The sequence below is a fragment of the Atractosteus spatula genome, chromosome 15, assembly GCF_055471065.1.
Source record: "Atractosteus spatula isolate fAtrSpa1 chromosome 15, fAtrSpa1.hap1, whole genome shotgun sequence".
NCBI lineage: Eukaryota > Metazoa > Chordata > Actinopteri > Semionotiformes > Lepisosteidae > Atractosteus > Atractosteus spatula.
The window spans coordinates 7,205,493-7,224,848 of record NC_142720.1 but is presented as its reverse complement, the minus strand read 5'-3'; the positions used below and the strand labels follow the sequence as shown (position 1 = coordinate 7,224,848).

The 19,356-nt window shown below is 41.9% G+C and overlaps 2 protein-coding genes across 3 annotated transcripts in view; one reads left to right on the top strand and one right to left on the bottom strand.

Annotated features, from left to right (window-relative positions):
- Window positions 1–518: 518 nt before the first annotated feature.
- On the top strand, window positions 519–12,526 carry arhgef33 (Rho guanine nucleotide exchange factor 33). Its single transcript, XM_088934012.1, has 15 exons — window positions 519–540; window positions 1,755–1,795; window positions 2,861–3,025; window positions 3,995–4,116; window positions 4,220–4,335; window positions 4,664–4,759; window positions 5,488–5,614; window positions 7,154–7,286; window positions 7,963–8,070; window positions 8,396–8,488; window positions 9,215–9,363; window positions 9,663–9,752; window positions 10,161–10,866; window positions 11,386–11,534; window positions 11,772–12,526. The coding sequence occupies exons 1-15, from the start codon at window positions 519–521 to the stop codon at window positions 11,905–11,907; spliced, it is 2,253 nt and encodes a 750-aa protein (XP_088790138.1). The 3' UTR covers window positions 11,908–12,526.
- A 4,309-nt stretch (window positions 12,527–16,835) lies between these two features.
- sos1 (son of sevenless homolog 1 (Drosophila)) overlaps window positions 16,836–19,356 on the bottom strand; it is a 50,988-nt gene continuing 48,467 nt past the window's right edge. For both annotated transcript variants that reach the window (XM_088933541.1, XM_088933542.1), the window contains one exon: window positions 16,836–19,030. In XM_088933541.1, the coding sequence (XP_088789667.1) occupies window positions 18,542–19,030 (489 nt within the window). In that variant the 3' untranslated portion in view covers window positions 16,836–18,541. The remainder of the gene's footprint in view (window positions 19,031–19,356) is intronic.

The window sequence follows — 19,356 nt, the reverse complement described above, 5'->3', positions numbered from 1 at the left end:
TGGAAACAACCTTTTATGTACGAAGTTCAAGCATAAGAAAATATTGATGAATATTGAAAGGGAGGAGAAAGTACATACAGACCATTTTAAATTGTAAAAAAATACACTGGACTTAGCTCATTGTGCTAAGCAACAATAGAGTAGAATTACTAATTGCTTAATAATAATACAATATGATTAATCCTGTTCTAACTAGTGGTTTTGTCTTGTTTTACTGTGATATATAGAACATGAGGATAATGTGTTCTGTTACTGTAAAGTAAAGGCCCTGAGTGAAAGAGGTAATTGGAGAGACATTCAAATGATAAGGGTGACAGTTCCCTCCAGGCACTTTTTCCACATCTCCCTCCAGCCCCTCATTTGCTGTACAACAAGGGCCCTTTCTGTGCGCTGCATCACCAGGCTCACATGCTAGCTCGCTCAGATCTGGAGGACGTCTTCCCAATTAAACCAGTGAAGAGGTGCGCTGGTTGAACAACATTGCCGTGTGACAGCTGAAAGACGGAAAGAAAAAAACTATGGAAAACAGAAAAGAGAAAGGTAGGAAAGACTACAGTTCGAAATACTGGCAGTTAATTTATGGTCCAGCTTTGCTAGTTTTTTTATTTCTGGAGTTGAGTTGTGCCTGTTACTATTGCTGTAATTGTTGTAATTGCATTTTACCATCAGTGCAAAAACATCAGAAAGGTATCGTTCATATAGCCTTTAAATAATAGGCACACTAGAGAATTAATTTATTAGTACAGTTAAGTTGCTCCTGTAAGGAAATGGTTAATAAATATTTTGTTACTTCTCTCCTGCAGTAGCAGAATCAGCATGTTACAGTACTTGCAAGCCAAAGTCCTCTGTCCACAAGACTTAATGAACTATGCATCAAAAGCCAAAGTAAAAATTCATAAATGCATTCTTAGCAATGTAAAGCACAAGAACAACTGTTAATAAGTTCTTAAAATCTAATATTGCTGCAGGATATGCATCAATATGCATTTTAGCCATATAGATTTGTAATTGATCTTAAAGGTAAGCCAGAATTTGTTGCTGTCAGGTTTTAATTTATCACAATATCACAATATATATTTGCTTTGTTGTTATAGTCTGAAGACAACTTCAAATTAACTAATATACAGTATTTAAATATATTTAAAAACCTTCTGGCAGAGACTCAATATTCAATACATGTAGTTCAACTTCTATTTGATGGATATGTAAGGATTGTTAGATTAAATCTGATTAAAAAGCATAAAGTGTGCAAATTGCATTCAGATTCAGGTTCAACTGACTAGTGCAAATACAGTTCTTTCCTGAAACTGTGACCCAAATATTAACAAATCACCAACTGATTGGAATACAAGATTAAAAATTTCAAGGAGAGCAAAAGTCTTAAATAATTTGTTTGTTTTTTTTACACAAAACATCTTTATCTAATCTGGGGGTATATGTTCTTATCTCTCACTGTATATTACTTGGATCAGTTTTAAGACTCTGTTACATACTGTAGTTCCTATCTTGACTGGTTAACTGACTGTTACTTGATTTAATTAAATTAAAAAGGTGTAACAAAGCCCTAGAATTGTGAGGTCTGGAGAAACTACGTTGATCACATGTTATTTAACTCACCATTTGTCTCTTGTAGCTTTCTGTTCTTTATGCTGACATATATAGATAAGGGGCAGATCAAAGTTAAATGTTTGCTGCTTACAGTTCAGCAGAAGAAAAAATTCTGAGTAAAGCCTGGTTTCATTCCCCAATTTAAGAAGACAAAGACATGGATGATATGAATTTACAGATTGCAGAGGTAAATTTTGTTAATAGTACTATTTTGTTTATAATCCAGCGTGTTTATAATGAGAATTTGTCATGCATATATGCTTTTACATAGATTTATATACATATGTCATCTTATCCATCACAATATGTTGCAGTAGTGATTTCTCAGTTTTAAATGAGTTACCAAGAACTTCGTAGTGTCAAGCAAAGAAAAACATTATCAGAAAAAAATAAGCATATATTTGCATTTTCTATACTTTTCTGCTTTTCTGTGCTGCTTCCAGAAATTATAATGTAAATCGAACGCAGTACCCTTTGAACTGCCGAATCGTGTGCTCGAAATCTAGATCCAGACTTAATATTAGAAATCAAATATGAAAAGAGAGTTAGTTAGTCTTGAGCCCTGCATGATATGTGTCACCTGGCTATGTGAATTTAGGATGCAGTTATGAACCATAATATTCAATTTGCCTGTAACGTTATTGTATGTTTTCAATTAGTGGTATCCCACGATTTGCTCTATGACATATACAATACAGTGTTTTTATTTCCAGGAGTACGTTCAATTTGTTTAGTGAAAATATAACATACAGTTCTGTCCATCTGTGCTTATATGATTATATATGACCAACACAGCCTCTTCGATTAAACGTAGATTGGACTGTTTGCAGAATCCGGTCTACTTAAAGCTGGACCTTCATAATCATAACCACATGATTCAGCTAACATATAAAAACGGGTTCCAGCTTGCAGTCTGAAATAGAGGTTTTTCAAATGAGTTTATTCGCTTTTCTCTTTGGTTTAAATTGAATAATTGCCACTGAACTGCAGCTCCACAAAAGTCAGTGCAGCTGGCTTTTTAATGCAACTGCAGAAATTGTGACCTTCTCCACAAGATCAACAACAAAAAGCTCATCAAGACAAAGTGAAACAGCACCAGGTGCAGCAGATAAGGGAAACGATTTATCTGCTGACTGAGACTGGCCTTTTCTTAAAGTCCTTAGACTGTACTGTGTGTATTCCAGTGTGAATGGTGAACTGAAAGCTGTTTCTTTTCTGAGGTTCTTGACCCTGTCCTCTGTGGTGCTTGCAGCTGCAGGCGCATGCTGCAGAGCTGAAGAGTGGACTGACGGGAGCTCTGCAGGACATCTCCAACATCCAGCAGAGAGACCACAATCTGGAGGAGAGCATGAGGAGCTTCCAAAGCGAAGTGGATGAGAAATTGCTTGGAATGAGAAACTCCTTAAACACCTTCAAGGTTATGTCCTGGAGCAACGCATAGTTAGACTGCACAGCACAGGAATAGGGTTACTTGAAACTTCAGACCAGCATTGATTCACTTGTGTCAGATTTATGGCTCAGTCTGATCTATGGGATGAAGACCCGAAAGTAAATTTGATATGGCTTTGTAACTGCTGGAGCTGCAGGACCAGAATCAGCATGGCAGTCAGAATTAAATAGTGATTGCTAAAGCTGTGCATTGCTCTTACAAATAGGCAGTAGTGGGGACATGACTGCATCATGCTCCTTAGGAAAATATTAGCCTTTGGAGAAATTATATCAGATATTCTGGTTACGCCTCTGCCGGAGGAATGAGACTTGCACACAGTGGCCATGTGATGAGTGCAGATCCCAACAGATCAGATCTGGTTGATCATTTGGGAGTAATTTTGTCTCCTGCGATGACACTGTCCTTGAGAAATCGACATGACAAGGGTATCTTAAATGATTGAACAGGGGTTCCATTTTCTAGCCTTGTGGTATGGAATAAATATGTTATGGGAGACCATCTTTCCAGCTGCTGAAAAAATCTTTTGTAGGTCAGAGCATCCTATAGCTAAAATGTAAAATAAAGCAAAAACAGTAGCCTTATCATACAGAAATAGGGAAGAAGAGAGTTAAAACGAATATGGTAAAGGTATGTCTTCAGATGGGTCTTCAAAAGAATAAGAGAGGTATTTCCATACATTTCAGCAGGAGAACATTCGACCTGAAGTAGTTCAAGCAGGGAGCTAAAGGTTTGTTCCCTGCTGAAAAGAGAAGAAAGAAATGCAACGTTTCGGCTGTGGAGTCTTCTTCCCTCACACCCGAAGAAGGCCCCACAGCCGAAATGTTGTGTTTCCCTTCTTCTCTTTTCAGCAGGGAACAAACAGTAGACCTGCCTGGAAGAGAAACACCAGATTCGGAGGCCTGATCAAGTCATGCTATGATCTGTCTTTCTGACTAGGAGGAGCTGAATACTGCCTTGTCTCAGATCAAAGACATCAATAGCCGACAGAGAGAGATGCAGAAAGGGCTGGAGCTCTTTCAGATGGAGGTGGGGAGAGAACGTCTTTCCAGTCAACAGAGGTAGTGAAAGAATGCAAACTTCTGCCACTGATCTCATCTACAAGCCCACCCAAATATTGATATTTCTTGACAAATGTTCTTTACTCCCTGCCTGCCCACACAGAAAAGACCAGAAAGAGGACATCAGTGCTGATGGATGCCAATATGAAGCAAGCCAGGCAGGGCTCAGCACAATCCAGCATTATTTTGCAAGTCTACAGAGCAATTCATCTTCAAAAGGTACAGTGCCGCCTTTTACACCATATTTGCATTGAATATGTTTCAGTATACATTTAAATTAATAGGAGAACCACAAAGTCCAGTTGTTCTTACTTTTTCTGGTATATGGAAACCTAAATTATGAATACCAAAGACAAAAGCAAATATGTACACTTGTATTCTAATAGTTCTAAGGAAGCTGTTTGAGCAGGGCTGCTCCAGGCTCTGGTTTCCCAGAACATCAGAGACTGTGACCTGTAGGCACGTGACAGTCACATCAGCGAGGTGGGAAGGACAATGTCTGTTGATACATGTCTGCAGTGTCTGATACATGATTGCATGTCTGCAGTGAGCCCCGAGCAGGAAGGTGGCTCTCACCAGAGGGGCCTGTGCAAGTCGCCTGTGTGGGGAGACTGTGCTGAGGCACTGAGCGTTCAGGACATGGGTGAGAATTTCACTGATCCTTGGGGGCTCTTGTACTCATTTCAGAACAGAACATTAATGTGAACTTCATGTTGACTGAGGTCTTTCTGCATACTAGCTGTATATATAGTTCAGGTGGGGAGCTGCGTCAGCAGGCGTAGGCTGCAAAGGAACAAGTAATAGGTTTATTCCCTGCTGAAAAGAGAAGACAGAAAAGACAACGTTTTGGCTGTGGAGGCTTCTTCCCACACCCGAAGAAGGCTCCACAGCCAAAACATTGTGTTTTCTTTTTTCTCTTTACAGCAGGGAATAAACCTATTACTTGTTCCTTAGCTGTATATATGTTTGATGAGAGTGAATTCAATTGAATTGAGGCACCATCTGATCAAAAACAAAATACAATCATCATTTTCAACAGAGTTTAGACAATCAAATATAAAGCAGACTACACCTACCAATACACTAGAGACATGAGAGGGTCTTGGTCTTTTTGCCATTTTACTGTGTATTGTGCCATTCTCAAGTTTAACAGACCTGCTTGCTCTCTGCATTGTTTTCCATGTACATCTGTTGTTTGGAAAGCATTAAACAATTTTAATACATACTCTAATCTTCAAACATTTATTCTGATCTGCATATTTATTCTTTGCCACCAATAGTGTACATACCCTAGTCTCACATTCAATATCAGTCTCCTGACTTGAGGTTATTGGGATTTTTCCATTAATGTATATGTATTTATGTTTAAAGGTAAGAGGCAGAATTCTGCACTGGAGCTGCTGGAATCAGAGAGAATGTACGTGTCCTATTTATCATTGCTGCTAAAGGCCAATATCACCTTTAATGGGTCTGAAGCCGTGCATGTCAAGGATAAAAGGTGGGTTACAAACATAAAACTGGGAGTAAGATTCGGAGAGCAGTGAGCAGTTCCGAGAGGAAAATTAAACTGCTTCACTTACAGTATGTAACTGCAACACAGACATTAAGGAGCCCCAGGTTGTGCAGTAATGTTTTATAAGAACTACCCCATTTCACAGTTGGCAGATAATTGATTTAAGGAGCTCATCCAGCCATTTCTTGAAAGAAACCAGGGTTCGGCTTCAACAACAGGTCTGGGTTCGATGCTCCCACAGTCCTGTACTTCCCTGTAGTTTCCACTTGTGCCCTCCAGTTCGTGTTTGACAGTTCATTCTGAGGAAGTCCATTGCGTGGACTTTGTCAGGGACTTTGAAGATTTGAAATACTTGTATCGGGTCCCCTCTAAGTCGTCTCCACTCAAGATTAAAGATAACCTGAACCTAGAATTAACCGGAGGTCATTCGAATTTTCACACCACTCTCTGTTCAACTGCTCTGGGCTCATGTGTTGGGTAGCTGGCCGGTAAATTGGCGTTTTCTATAGAATATTTCTGCATTGAACAGAAAAAAAAACAGCTGGGTGTCCAACAGTTGTTTAATAAATGTAACATTATGACTACTTTTATTTCTTACTTTTTAGGGCTATTACATCTGCTTGTGGTGGTTGTGTAAAATATAAAATATAAGACTGTCCAGTCTATGATTCAACACAGACCCACACTGATTACTATTCTCTGCTTAGTACTGTGTATGCTAATAAACTGAAATCCTGCATCTGCATGTGCACTGAACCCCCTTCTTTGCAACCTTGACTGAACTTTGCTCTAATTGAGAAATACAAATCAGATTAAGATTAGAAAATATATCAAGGGAGACAGGAAAGTCTTCTATCAAATGGCAAAGCGACTTGGGAGCATTTAAGGCTAACGTTCAGACAAACAATCCTCAAAAATGATGATGGGCAGCAATTTTTAAGAGTAATGACTAAAGTCATCTGAACGTACGCTTCAGCATGTGAAAACAGAGCACAAGATCACAGAGCCTCCAGTCTGTTGATGTAGCTGATATATTAAAGGGTCTTGGAAGTGGTTATGTAAGAGCTTCTTTATGCATTGACCAGCTGAACATTTATCCCTAAAACAGCTGTTCACCTATCTCCCCCTCAGTTACAGCCTTTTCTTCCATGACTGGGTCTTTTGTTCTCAGCCATGTGCTGAAACAACCATCTGAGCAGCTTGTGACAGTGAGGAACCTTGTGCACATCCACAGCACATGGTGTAGCCATATCTGGAGACACATTACAGAGCAAGCAGGTGGAGTTTAGCCATCACTAAATTTAGTGAAGGCAAAGACACAAATCTGCAGGAAGATACTGGATTTTCTGTGCTTGTTTGCTGTGCCGTTGATCCAGGCAGAAGAAACCTTCGCAGGCTCGAAATCAGCCAGACCCACACGGAGGCTTAAATGAAAAGCCGATTTGTTTCTGAAGCTCACACTCTGTTTCACATACCTGAGCACTGTGATGAAAAATGCTGTGTGCTTGCTGTGTTCTTTTTCAGGCTGTTCCCCAGCTCTCTACGCTTTCTTATTCAGCAGCACCTGGAGCTGCTTCACGCCCTGCAGGAGCGGCTGCTGAAGAGCCAGTGGCAGGGCATCGTGGGGGACGTCTTCATGAAGCTGGCCAGCAAAGAGGTGGGTGCGCTTCCAGAGCCAGACGAGGAGGGCACAGAGGGCATTGCCAGAGGGCCTGGAAACAAACCTGGCAGAAATAGAACAGAACAGAAATAATGAGTGAATTCTTGACTGAGATCGATGTCAAGCAAATCTGCTTTTATTACCAGTCTTAGTGTATGCAGATACTGTACTTGACACCCTATTAAAGCACTCTGAACAGCACACTTCAACCCCTCCCTCAGTAAACTCAGTCCAAACAATATTTCATACAGTGCTACTGCTTCTGTTGCTTTTTTTCAGTTTCTTTTTTTTACTTGATCCCTGCTGTAAGTCCATTTCAGTAGAATCGTTCGTGAAATGTCTTGATGAGCGATTTGATTTTGAAGGACAAGGGGAGGATAGTCTGGTTGGCCCTGCTGTGCTGTCACCGGGGCTTGTGTTACACAACAGGACACAGCTGGAATGGCTGCCTTTGATCCCACCTTTCTGAATAATTCCTCATCTGCATATTTTCTCTCCTGGACGACATCAAAGAGCAGAGCTTGTGATTAAACAGACTGATGATCTGTGGAATGAGCGTCTGGAATATACGTGTACAAATCAGCCAGATGTGAGCCCTGCTCAACTCGAAAAGTGACAGAAAACATGTGATACAGTCTGGCTCTACGGACACATCATGTGTTGTTTGTTACAGAGCGATTTCCTGGATTATTATGTTGCTTATCTGAAAGAGCTACCAGAATGCCTTTCCGCTGTCAACATGTACTGCGCCAGCTCCTTCAAAGCTGCAAGCCTGTTGGAGGTATGAAAGGGAAGTAAGAACTTTTCATTATGCATTTCCTTTAAAACAGGCTAAAAGAGTGATCTCACACTTTAAATGACTCTGCAATGAATCATCATTTCCCTCGGAAAAGCTTACGATTTCTGTGTGAATTTAACATTAATCTCTGATATTGGAATATAAAACAACACGTTTTAGTGTTGTGACTTTTAAGCTCTAGAGCAAAGCAGAGGCCTGTGGCCTGGTAGTGTGTGAGTTAGACTGTACAGTGCACACGGGACAGGAAGGCTCCGGGTGTCTGAAGCTGCACATGACAGAACCTCTGCCTGTCTGCTTTCTGGGTTAGGGTGACGGCAATGGGGACGAGCTTCGACCTTCCCTGCATGCACTGCTTCTTCAACCAGTGCAACGCATCCCAGAATACCTTCTGTTATTACAGGTGAGCAGCCAAGCTCTACGGTTTGTCCCTCAGGGCTCAGGGCTTCCAGCTTGGGCTCTGGTTTGTCACCAACCATGCTGGAATAAGCAGCTTTCTGATAATGAGATAGTTTGGGGCGTTGCTCTATAGCTTCATGCAACTTCGTGTTTATTGTAATGTGACAGTTGTTGTAAGGGTGGTTTTCTTTGAAGAGATGGAAATGTTGCACTTGAATAACAAAACAATTATCTTGGTAATTTTCTGAGTCAAAACAATTGTCGCCTTATTGCACGAATGTACGCCACAGAGCAGAGTTGTTCAGGGATCGGTGTGGTTCATTGATATAAATAAACCTGAGTTGATTACTCCCTTCCAATAGCATGGAAGCACAAGGGCTCCTTTATTATTCAATTCCAAACCTGTATCTCATATTAAATTTTGCACAAATTGGACAGGGTATCTTCAGCGCTCTTAGCCCTTTGATACCTTTTAACAACTACCTCAGAACTTAAACAATTACTGCTTTACTTGATGAAGCAGCATTTTTTTGGTGCATAATCCTCACCTCATGGGTGAGGCGCAAGCACATGGGTGACGCTCAGTCCTTCGTGCTTTTTTATGGATTACTGATCATTGATTATGCAGTGTTTGGGGAAAGGGGGTGCAAGGTAAGCTCGCCAGGGAAGTTCCAACAGCATGATCCTTTAAAACGAAGCATCAAACAGGATTATTGTTTTGCATTTCCAGAACTTGTGGAAACACACCGAGCCGGAGCACCCGGATTACTACCTGCTCCTGATCTGTATCCAGCAGTTCAGGGCGTTCACGTCTCAGTGCGGTCAGCTGCTGCTGCACAACGAGGAGCTGCTGCGCCACGACAGGAGGGACCTCAAGAGGTGAGACAGCGGGCGACCAGTATCGCAGCAGACGAGATACGTTCTCAAAAGAGGGGACGCCGTTTGGCATATCGTTTGCTCATTTGGACAATAGGAGTTGAATGATCCCAGATCTCCCTCAAGCTGTTTCTTAAAGCATCCCACAGAGTCAGCTTTAACAAAGTGTTTCTTATCAATGACAGCAGACATCCCTGAAAACAGGTTTGTGTGAGTGTAGCTCCTTCTTTCTGCGTGTACAGCCATGGTAAGTGTATGTGCCAATCGCATCCTGTAAGAGTCCACTATCTTCTGTGTGTCAGGCTTACCACGAAGCACTTATTCAGGACAGCTGACTGTGGGGTCAAGTCTGAAGAGCTCAGTTCCACAATCTCTCCCAGCTCTGCCTTGCTGTGAGTGTTACCATCACTTGTTTCTCCCATCCTGCAGTCATACTGGTGTTCACATGGCTTTTCAAACTCGGTGAACTACGTTCCCAGTTTGAGATGTCGGTAAAAGACGTCAAAGCTCTTCAGCACTTCTTAGGTGGCTCAAACGTCTAGAGCTCAACTTATTGTAGTGTTAATGAACTGAGCATACAAGACTCTCCTTGAATGATGTGATAGACCATCATAGGCGAGTGGCATCCACTTACAGAGCTGGGATGACTGAAGCAATTATAATAAGGGACCTCATCTGAGAGCTCTGTAATGAGGAACTCTGGCAATCAAACCCCTGATCCATACGGCACCAGAAAAGTAAAAATGCCATCCGATATGACCTTGAATTTAACAATCTGCCTTGTTTTGAATGTTTTCAAGGCAACGGGCGAGCCAGGTGAAGAGAAGCAAGCAGAAGCTGCTGGAACAAATGCAAAGCAAGAGAGCTCAGGACTGGGAGGGCGCTACCCGGCAGTACGACTTGGCCAAGAACGTCAGCCAGGAGTTCTTCTTCAGTCCCGAGGTGGAGCCGAGGCTGAGGTCTCCAGCGCTCCAGAGCATTCCCGAGATGGAGCAGGAGCACGGCTCCTCGGAACGTCTACCCTGCAAGGGGCTGCCCCCCGGAGACGGCGTGGGGAAATTCCTGCTTCCCGGAGAGGCCCCGGCCCTGGACAGCCTGTACGAGGACAGGGACTCCCTTCACGACGTCTCGCTGCTGGACAACGGCTCCACGGCCTCCTCCAACTCCAGCGTGGACATGGCCTTCGCGCGCTGCTCGCGGGGCTACGCCGGCGAGGCCTGCGGGGGGGGACACAGGCCGCCCGGCCGCGGCTGCGCCTCCCCCGAGGAGCCGGGCCCCCGCCGGAGCCGGCCGCCGCAGGCCGTCCAGCGCAAGAGCAAGTCCCTGAACGGCCTGCAGCTGGACAGCCCCGGCGGCGCCCCGAGTCACAGCCCACAGGGCTCCGCGGCAGGAGGGCCACACGCCAAGCTGGAGCGGCAGTCCAGCAAGGGATCCGTCCCGCGCAGAGCCGAGGCCGAAAGACGAGCAGCCGCCGCGGAGGAAGGATTCAACAGAGACCGCGACAAGGTACCGCTGCCCTCTCCCAGTCATCAGAGTACGGCAGGCCAGGACTCCAATTAGCACCGGTTTCATCGCGAAGCTGCATTCCCAGTCGAGCATTTGCAAGAGGTTTTTACATCGCCTTCCGAAGTCGTCCTTCTCGTGTAAAAGCAGAGCTTATCCTGTCGAAAGGGGTTTCCTTTGAGCACTTGGGAATTTAGTTATTCAGTCTAGAGAGATACTAGGAAAAGAGAGGAAACCGATTGCACCAATGTCCTCTGGTAAAATCAACATTTTCCATATGTTGAAGAAATGCTATAACATCCCTTAATTAATCAGGGGCCTATTGCCGTCTAGCACAGCTTTTAATATTTTATGACCAAGACTAGCTTTATGGATTTACATCAGTTCGCTTTTATATCTTCGGGTTGAAAAGCCTGGGACTAGATCAGTCAAATCCTCCAGGAGGGAGAGTTTGGGGTCTATGGCTCAGCCAGTGACACTGGGAGCACCTGGGGGCAAGGGGGTAACCTTACCTTATTCCAGCAGGAGGCAGGGGGGCAGGTGTGGTGCGAAGAGTCCCCATGGAGAAGCAGGCCAGAAGACCACGGCCAGACCGCTTTCAGTGAAAGGAGCAGGAAACAGGACCAGAAAGGAGGGTTTAGGAGCTCCTTTAAGAAGCTTTTCAAGAAGAAGTAAGTGGTCAGGTGTAGCTGCAAAGCTATCTGGGCTTCAAGTCTGTTACTCCTAGTAACTAAACAGACTGTGTCCCCAAAACTAGGCATCCATACCTCTTGTCAATGATTAAGCACAGATCAATTCCAGTTGTCCACCTCATTTCCAGAGTCCTTCTCTAAAGGGTTATATTTTAACAGTAACATCCGGCATTTTTGTAAAGGGATTCTGATGGATTGCTGGGGTTTCTCTCCTAGGTCCGGTGGGACTGACATTAAAGAAAAGGCAAACGAGAAGCCGATATCTGAGCCCCTGGTCTTTTCCGATCAGGAGATACTGAAGACTCCACGGACTGCTCGAATTGGAGAAATCGACAGGGGGACAGCAGTGTAAGCCCAGCTTGCCTACTTCTGGAACACTGCTGACTGAGAAAAGCTTTTTCCCTGAAGCCCAGTGTTTTGAGAAGGAAGGACACTAGGGTTTGTATTCACTAGGATATTATTATATTTGCTGTACATAAACCGTCTTTGTTTTCCCATCACTTGTCAAGGCAATGCGTGATTGGATATCGTTTTTAAAAATGAATAACAATGAAGTGAATATGTGGGACTTTATCGGAGAAATGATGTAAAATGTATCTCAACATGCAGGAGAAAAAGGCCTGAAAACCAGAACTAATGCAGTTTAGTCCACTTTCAATCCACAGCTGAGTACCACCTTTGGGACTCAAATCTAAATCCAAAATACTCAAGTTATTTAAATCACGGAAAGAGCCAATATTTCATTATACTCTGAAAAAGCCTTGACTGTCCTTTTATGGTTGGCTGGCATTTTCAGCGCTTACATATATTACTTCTTTTTGTACCACTGCACAACCATAAAAGAAATCACTTTTTTATGTAAACTCATGTTTGAGCCATGATCAAGTGTTTGTGCTAATGATCATGAATTTCAACCACCTTTTGTTGTGACTTAAACCTTCTGACTATTTTTAATGAATGGATTTACACCATGTTGCCCAATGGAATCTGTTCCATTGCTTTATGCCAGTGGAGTTGAAAAATCTTCAAGTGCTACTTTAGAAAACAACCCCACATGAACAACCAGCTCACAACAGAACATATTGACGTTGATGGAAAAATACCCCGGTAAGATATTCCAGTTTCAAATGTACAGGAGAGAACTGGGATTTTACAAAAAAAACAACAAAAGAGACCACTACTCACATGAGAGTTCAAGCTATTGTCAACCTTGTTGCACTAAAACATTTCTTTTAATTGCAGATTTAATAGCCTGAAAATACAATCATTTTTGTGTACAATTCAAATAGCTCACAGCAAAGCAAGCTAGGGATATTTTTTTTAGTCATCGACACTTGTTTTAGTTCCTTTTGTCACTGTGGTTTTAGACTGTATTCGAATGCTAGGAACACTGATGATAGCAATATGTCCGTTTCCGTTAAAATGCAAAATGAATAGTTGCCCAAGTGGAATACAGAGATGGTGTGGAGACAGTGAAACATACAGGTTTATGGCAGATGAGACAGTGGAATACCCTCATTCGTTACACCCTGGACAGGCTCACAACTCTTACAGTTAATCAAAGTAGCAAATAATCATGCCGATAAAACAAAGTCAAATACATATATACACACAGTTAAACTCAGTTATGTACAATTAGTCTTTTCCCTCTCCATCCCTTCCCCACAACTGACTTTTTTTTTTGTTCGCCAGTACAGTCGGAATGCACTCCAAAAGCCAAGACCCTTTTTTTTTTTAAATCAAAGAGGCCTAACAACTGAAGAGATGAATACACCCCACTCCTCGTCATTTACCTACACCGAAAGACAAAGAACAAAAGCCCAAAATATAATCAAAGGCACATATTGGTAGCAAATTAATGGGACATGCTTCTGGCACAGGAGCAAGCCTTGCTGGGCTCCCAGATTAAAACAAAAGTCAATACAAAGGTGATGCGCCAGAGTGCTGAAATCGTGACCGGTGTTAGTTGTCGCCCCAATTAAGGACCTGGTTTACCTGCTGCACTTTTTTTCAATGCAGGTAAAAAAGCTACTTAAAGCACTTTTCTTTTAAGGGCGAAGGAGAGAACAACCCGCAGCTAATGTTAAAAATGCACTTTATGGTAATGAACTGAGGAGCAATGCAATTAAGATCAGAGCTTTTTTTTTTTTTTTTTTACAAGTGCTAAATATTAATGCAAAACCTCTAAACATAGAACTCCGTAATGCTACAGTAGTTTTTTTTTTTCCTTTGAAATCCCTGACTCTTGAAAGGCTGAAATTTTACATGGCACAGGAAAAAACTGTAATTCTATTGTATATAAATTAGGTCTCTTTAACACTTTTCCAAGTACAGGTGCAGGCAACACAGGATTTGGGGTTCCAGGCACTAAAACAGAGACAGTTTTTCAAATACAATTTTGATCTATACCAAATGCATACATATGTTTAATAACCGGCACTTGCAGTGAACACTACTGCCCACAGGTTTAACCTATAACAGTGAAACGTACCACAGATTTCTCTGCTTATGGACTTCAGAAACAAAACCTAATGCTTGTTTGTTTCGGGGGTTTGGAAGCAAAAAAAAACAACAAAAGTTATTTTTTTCTCTCTTAGCATTTAATAAAAAACAGCCATGTTTCAAGATTCACCAGACACTTTTATAAATCTGGTAAACAACCCTGAAACACAAACACTGCTGTTTTTTTAAAGATGAAAAAATCCAGATTCCAAACAAATCATATGGGTTTCAAACAGAAAATAAAAGTGAATTGTAATCACTTTAGCTCCAGTTTTTTTTGTGACACAAGAGCAGAATGCACAGGAATAGCAAACCTTCTCTCTTCTTGGCCTTGAGAATCCTAGCTTTCTCCTTCTCTCGTGAACACAAACTGGAACCCAGTACAAAGGCTCATGATTCACCAGGAAACCAGTTTTACATCCTGTGTTGTCCCAATGATGTTTACCACAGGTACAGCACCTATATCATTCACACACCACAGTTAAACTTCAACCAGAAAACCTGTCAGGTCATTCCTCCTCCCATGAATGTAAACATCCGGCAATGAAGAATTAAAACCTGATTTATTACCCCTGCATGTGCACCTAAACATGTATTTTTGTATGGAGTGCTACAATGCATGGAACCCTGGGCTATGATTAGCTTGGCAATTCTTTTTTATATTACCCAAACCAAACCAAAGAGAAAGCAACAGTAGTGCAAACCCGATTGCAGAGATGTTCTGTGTAAATGAGTTTGAAAACCTTTTGCATGCTTAAAAATGAATATTACTTTTTTACAATGACATACAACATTTTTGACAGATTCTTTGAGGATGAATTTGCAACACTACCCATTTCCGAGCTTTTATACTTCCAATTCTTTTTCTACACAGAATGAAATAAATGAACCAGAAATCCAATTTATTTCTTTTAGCCTGGGACATTTAACAACAGATTTTAGTAGGCCACTCCTGGCTGCTAGTGTGGAAGTGAAAAGACTCAGACTGACACTGAGGGAAATTCTGCTGCCAGACACTGGTACATTAACAGTCACATGGCTAGAAATGGACATGGACAGCTATTAAGTTGAGCTTGACCATGGCTGTTATTTAAATGACTATATAGCACAATCTGCAATTCCTTGGTACAGCATGTCTCTGCATATTTTGCCTTTAGAAGAATCACCCTTAAAATATTTTTAGTGTGTTCACTCTTGTTTGATGTGTAAAATGTTTTCAATCCAAATTTTGTGTTTTAAATTGAAATTACTATTCCAGAAACAACTGGGTGCTTGAGTTTGGAGAAAAGCTAACTAGCTCATATTCCCCCTCATTATTATTATCCCAATTACACTAAAACCGTTTAATTTTTCCATGCTAAAAAAAGGAGTGGGGAGTTATGACTACACTTTAAAACACATCTAAAATAGCTGACTGTGCTGAAGCCTGAAAACAAACTGACATTTGCTAAAAGGAGAATTTATAGGCACAGTATGATCAGCAGAACTTGAGCTACCATCCGGTACTACAACATTCAAACAACAAATACAACAAGAGAGAGAACACCTAAACTGTGTGTGTAATGGGGGCCTCCCACATGGCACAACCACTAAAGATCACCTGGTTAATGTTGTTAGCAGACCTATAAATATGATTAAAAAACTGAATAGTAAAAATACCTGATACTGAGTGAGGTGTAGAAACTATATATGACTCAGTGATGGACTGTCACAGAAAATACAGCCACTTTATACAAGAGAAAGCTACCTTTTTACTTTTTAGGGATGACACTAACTGTTCAGTTCCAGCTGTTTGAGTCTTATTTCCACTGTAAACAGCTGGAAGTAGGACAAAATCCTCACTTCACCCAGCAGTTTGCAGTGACCTAATGACTATACAGTTCTGATGCTGATCTTGCAACGCAAATGTCCAAGAACTCTAGAAAAGACATTCCTCACAGGACCTGCTACAGACACCCCCTTTCACCTTCTGCCTGCGAGATTCCAGGCGACGTCTGTACAATGTCTCCTGACATATTGATGAAATAACATTTGCCAAGTCCAACTGAAACTAGGGGCAAAAAGCAGTCATCACCAAAACCTTGAAATACAGAGTCTACACAAGGTTAACGTTTGTAAGTGGCATGTTGGCTTGGTGTGGGCAGCCTGAAACAGACCCTTGTGATTGTAATGTCTGCCTTATGACAATGGTTCTCAACCCTGCACTTGGGGGGGTCCTGTCTCTTCTGGTTCTCATTCCAAATGAGCTCTTAATCATTCTCAGAATGTTAGGATCTTTTTTCAGATTCATAACTGGTGTCAACTTTGAAACAATGTCAGTTCTACACCTCTCCTCTCCTCCTCATGTAAGTGGAAGTGTCAGATACAGCACCATTCCCACCTGCATGTAAGTCATCAATAAATAGAATGGTCACCTACTGAGAACTGGTTAGACAGAAATAAGGCAGAAATCATTTAATAAACTGAGGAGAGAATGGATGGAGTTCTGTTTGTTAAATATATTCACAACGACAATCCTGCAGCAGACTTTTGAAACCAAAGATTGAGTGTAAATTACAGGATACAGATTAAAAACGTCTAATCAAGTAAGAAGTTCAATTATAGGAAACAATCACCTTCAGTGATTAAAAGCTCTTTAGTCCAGAAGATACAGGGAGCCCTAGGACCAGGACAAAGAAAACTATTCTATATTACATGGTGTTTACTGTTAATACATTTGATTTGAACAAAACAAGAGCTGTAACAGGCACCTTGAGTTGAATCCTCTTCCATTCACACAAGAGCAATTATAAAAAAACTTTAATGTTCCCTTTTAGGGTTACAATCACACTTCAGATGACTTTGGACAAAAGACTACTTGTCTTGTATTGACACTGAAGCTTCAATATAGAACTGGTGGTAGATGCAGTTTGAACAATTGTTTTGGTACCACAAAATTCAGACCTTGCATTGAAACAAATGTAAAAAACAACAAAAACTGTTTCCATGATCTTGGAAAACTTCAGCAACACGATTACAGTGCTTTCCTCATCAAACAGTTATAGTATTTATCTGGCCTCTTGTTTTATGGTAACTACTGGTAATACCATCAGAAAAGGTTTTTTTAATGCTTTAAAATAAAAAAATGATATGTGAAAGTGCCAAGAATGCCCAACTGCTATGAGTAGCAGCAAGTAAGGAACGCTTAGCGTTACTTAAGCGCCCAATGTGGATGAGAAATCGTAATATGATGCACGATTACAGTGTGAAATGGGATAGTTGAGTGTGCAATGTACTGACGGCGATTCTCTATAAGAACTGTATCTGCTAGATACGCAGTAACATCAGTGTTTCAGCAGACAGTGAGGTATATTAATAATCCAAGTCATTAACTCAACCCATAACTGTTTAAGGTATGAAGATCAGGTAAAGGCCATTGCACAAGACTGTAAAGCAGACTTATTCCCCTTGCTCTTGTCCTGAGACCAGAAAATGCAAAATGGATGACTATCCTGTTATTGTAATCAATGTAATTTATGCAGGCTCCGTGTTCAATTTAATCAGAGGCATTCAGTGAAAACTGATCAGATGGAATCATATTCATGGTTATTTTGGAGGAAATTCCAAGGATGTTTTTTTTTCCCCAAAAGCATTTGGTTGCATTCCAATTAACTATGCAATTATAAAAATTATAAATGCAACACTTTTGGCAAAACTGGATTATCAACATACCTTCCACACAGCTGATACTGATAACTCTACTTGCAGGATGTCACTACTCCATCACTCTGTTACATACTTACATCAAGGTCAGGCTTCAAGAGCCATTTCATTGCTGAGCTGGAAAAACACTTTTTATTCCCTTGTTTAAAGAAGGCAATTGTTTACACACTTCTTGGCAAAACCCAAAAAACAAAACAATGACTGTTTTTGCAACAGTTTGAAAGTACCTCTTTGGTGTGGAGGGTTACCGTTAATTGTGGTATTGAAAGACTACTGGCACAATAGCTCAACTTAAACTAAACAAAGTCTAAACATGTCCAATGAATGTCATTCCCAAGTCCCTTTTTTTGTCTTGATGAATATCTGATGTCAAGAAAATGAAGGTAAATTAAATAAAACTTAGATCCCTGTTTTAGTTTAGAAGGTGCCAAATTCTGCATATGGGCTTTTCTAAGCAATATTTTAGTGCCCATTCACTTCCATAATGAAAAGTAGTTTTAAACAGGAAGCTGTTGAAACTGGCATATTGACCTCTTTTGCAGTGTGTAGTCTAAAACTGGTCCTATTCAACTGGTGTTGTTCTCCTCTGCTGCTGCTGAGCACTTTCCTGAAATGAGATCCTTAAAAAAGATAACACGGCAGGCAATCTCCTTGGTTTCAATGTATTAAAAAGACAATCATCTTCTTGTTGAAGGTGTAAGGTCACGTCTCGGGTGTAGCCAAGAATGGCTTTTTTTGCAGTCTTTAGTGTTAGCATGTCTGCGCCCCTTGTACCCTGCAGTCTAGGAGGAGTTGGCATTTTCAAGCAAGGGCAGCGTGTCTCGGTGTATAGATGGGTGCAGGGGCTCCCTTTTATAGGTTTTGGGGGGCAGCTTGGGGATGGTCTGGGAGGTGCTCTGACGAGGGGGGACAGGGGGCCCAGTGGCCCCAGGCAGCTCGGGGTCCTGGGGTATTAAGGGTGGGGAAGGCAGGTGTTTGCGGGATCCCAGAGGGGAGGGTGTCTGAGGGGGCAGGGGGCTGAAGGACGAGGGCGGGAAGAAGGTCTGGCTCAGTTCGTTCCTCCTCCCCTGCGGGGGCGGCTGCAGGTGCAGCGGGGAGCTGGAGAAGACGTCCGGCGTTCTCACAGGCTCCCGCGGTGGCAAGGTGGGGGGGCTGTCTGGGGGGTCTGACACCGAGGTCCGCTCCGACAGCGGGTACCTCGGAGAGTACACTTTGGTCGTGGGTTGCCGGGGAGGGATGGCGGGCGGGCTGTCCAAGTGCCTTGACATCAGCTATGAGGGGGAGGCCAAGAGAAACAGAGAGAGGTTAGGGAGCAATATCAAGCCGTTTTTAAACTATTTCAATATCAAACTTGTTTCCAAATCAAACTGCTTACAGGGACTCTTAAACTGGCTTCAGGAAAGCTTTAAGAGACACTTCACATCTTAATCCTGGTATTTCATAATGACGAAGAAGCAAGAGTTAATGCGATTAGGACCATGTGTATTTAAATGCATGGGGTGTCCAGGATAAAAGAACAAGAGATCTAGCACAGTTTCAGTGAAACATGTTCACTCATTATTTCTGTGTATGTGGATAGGAAGAGCAGCGTGCTCTG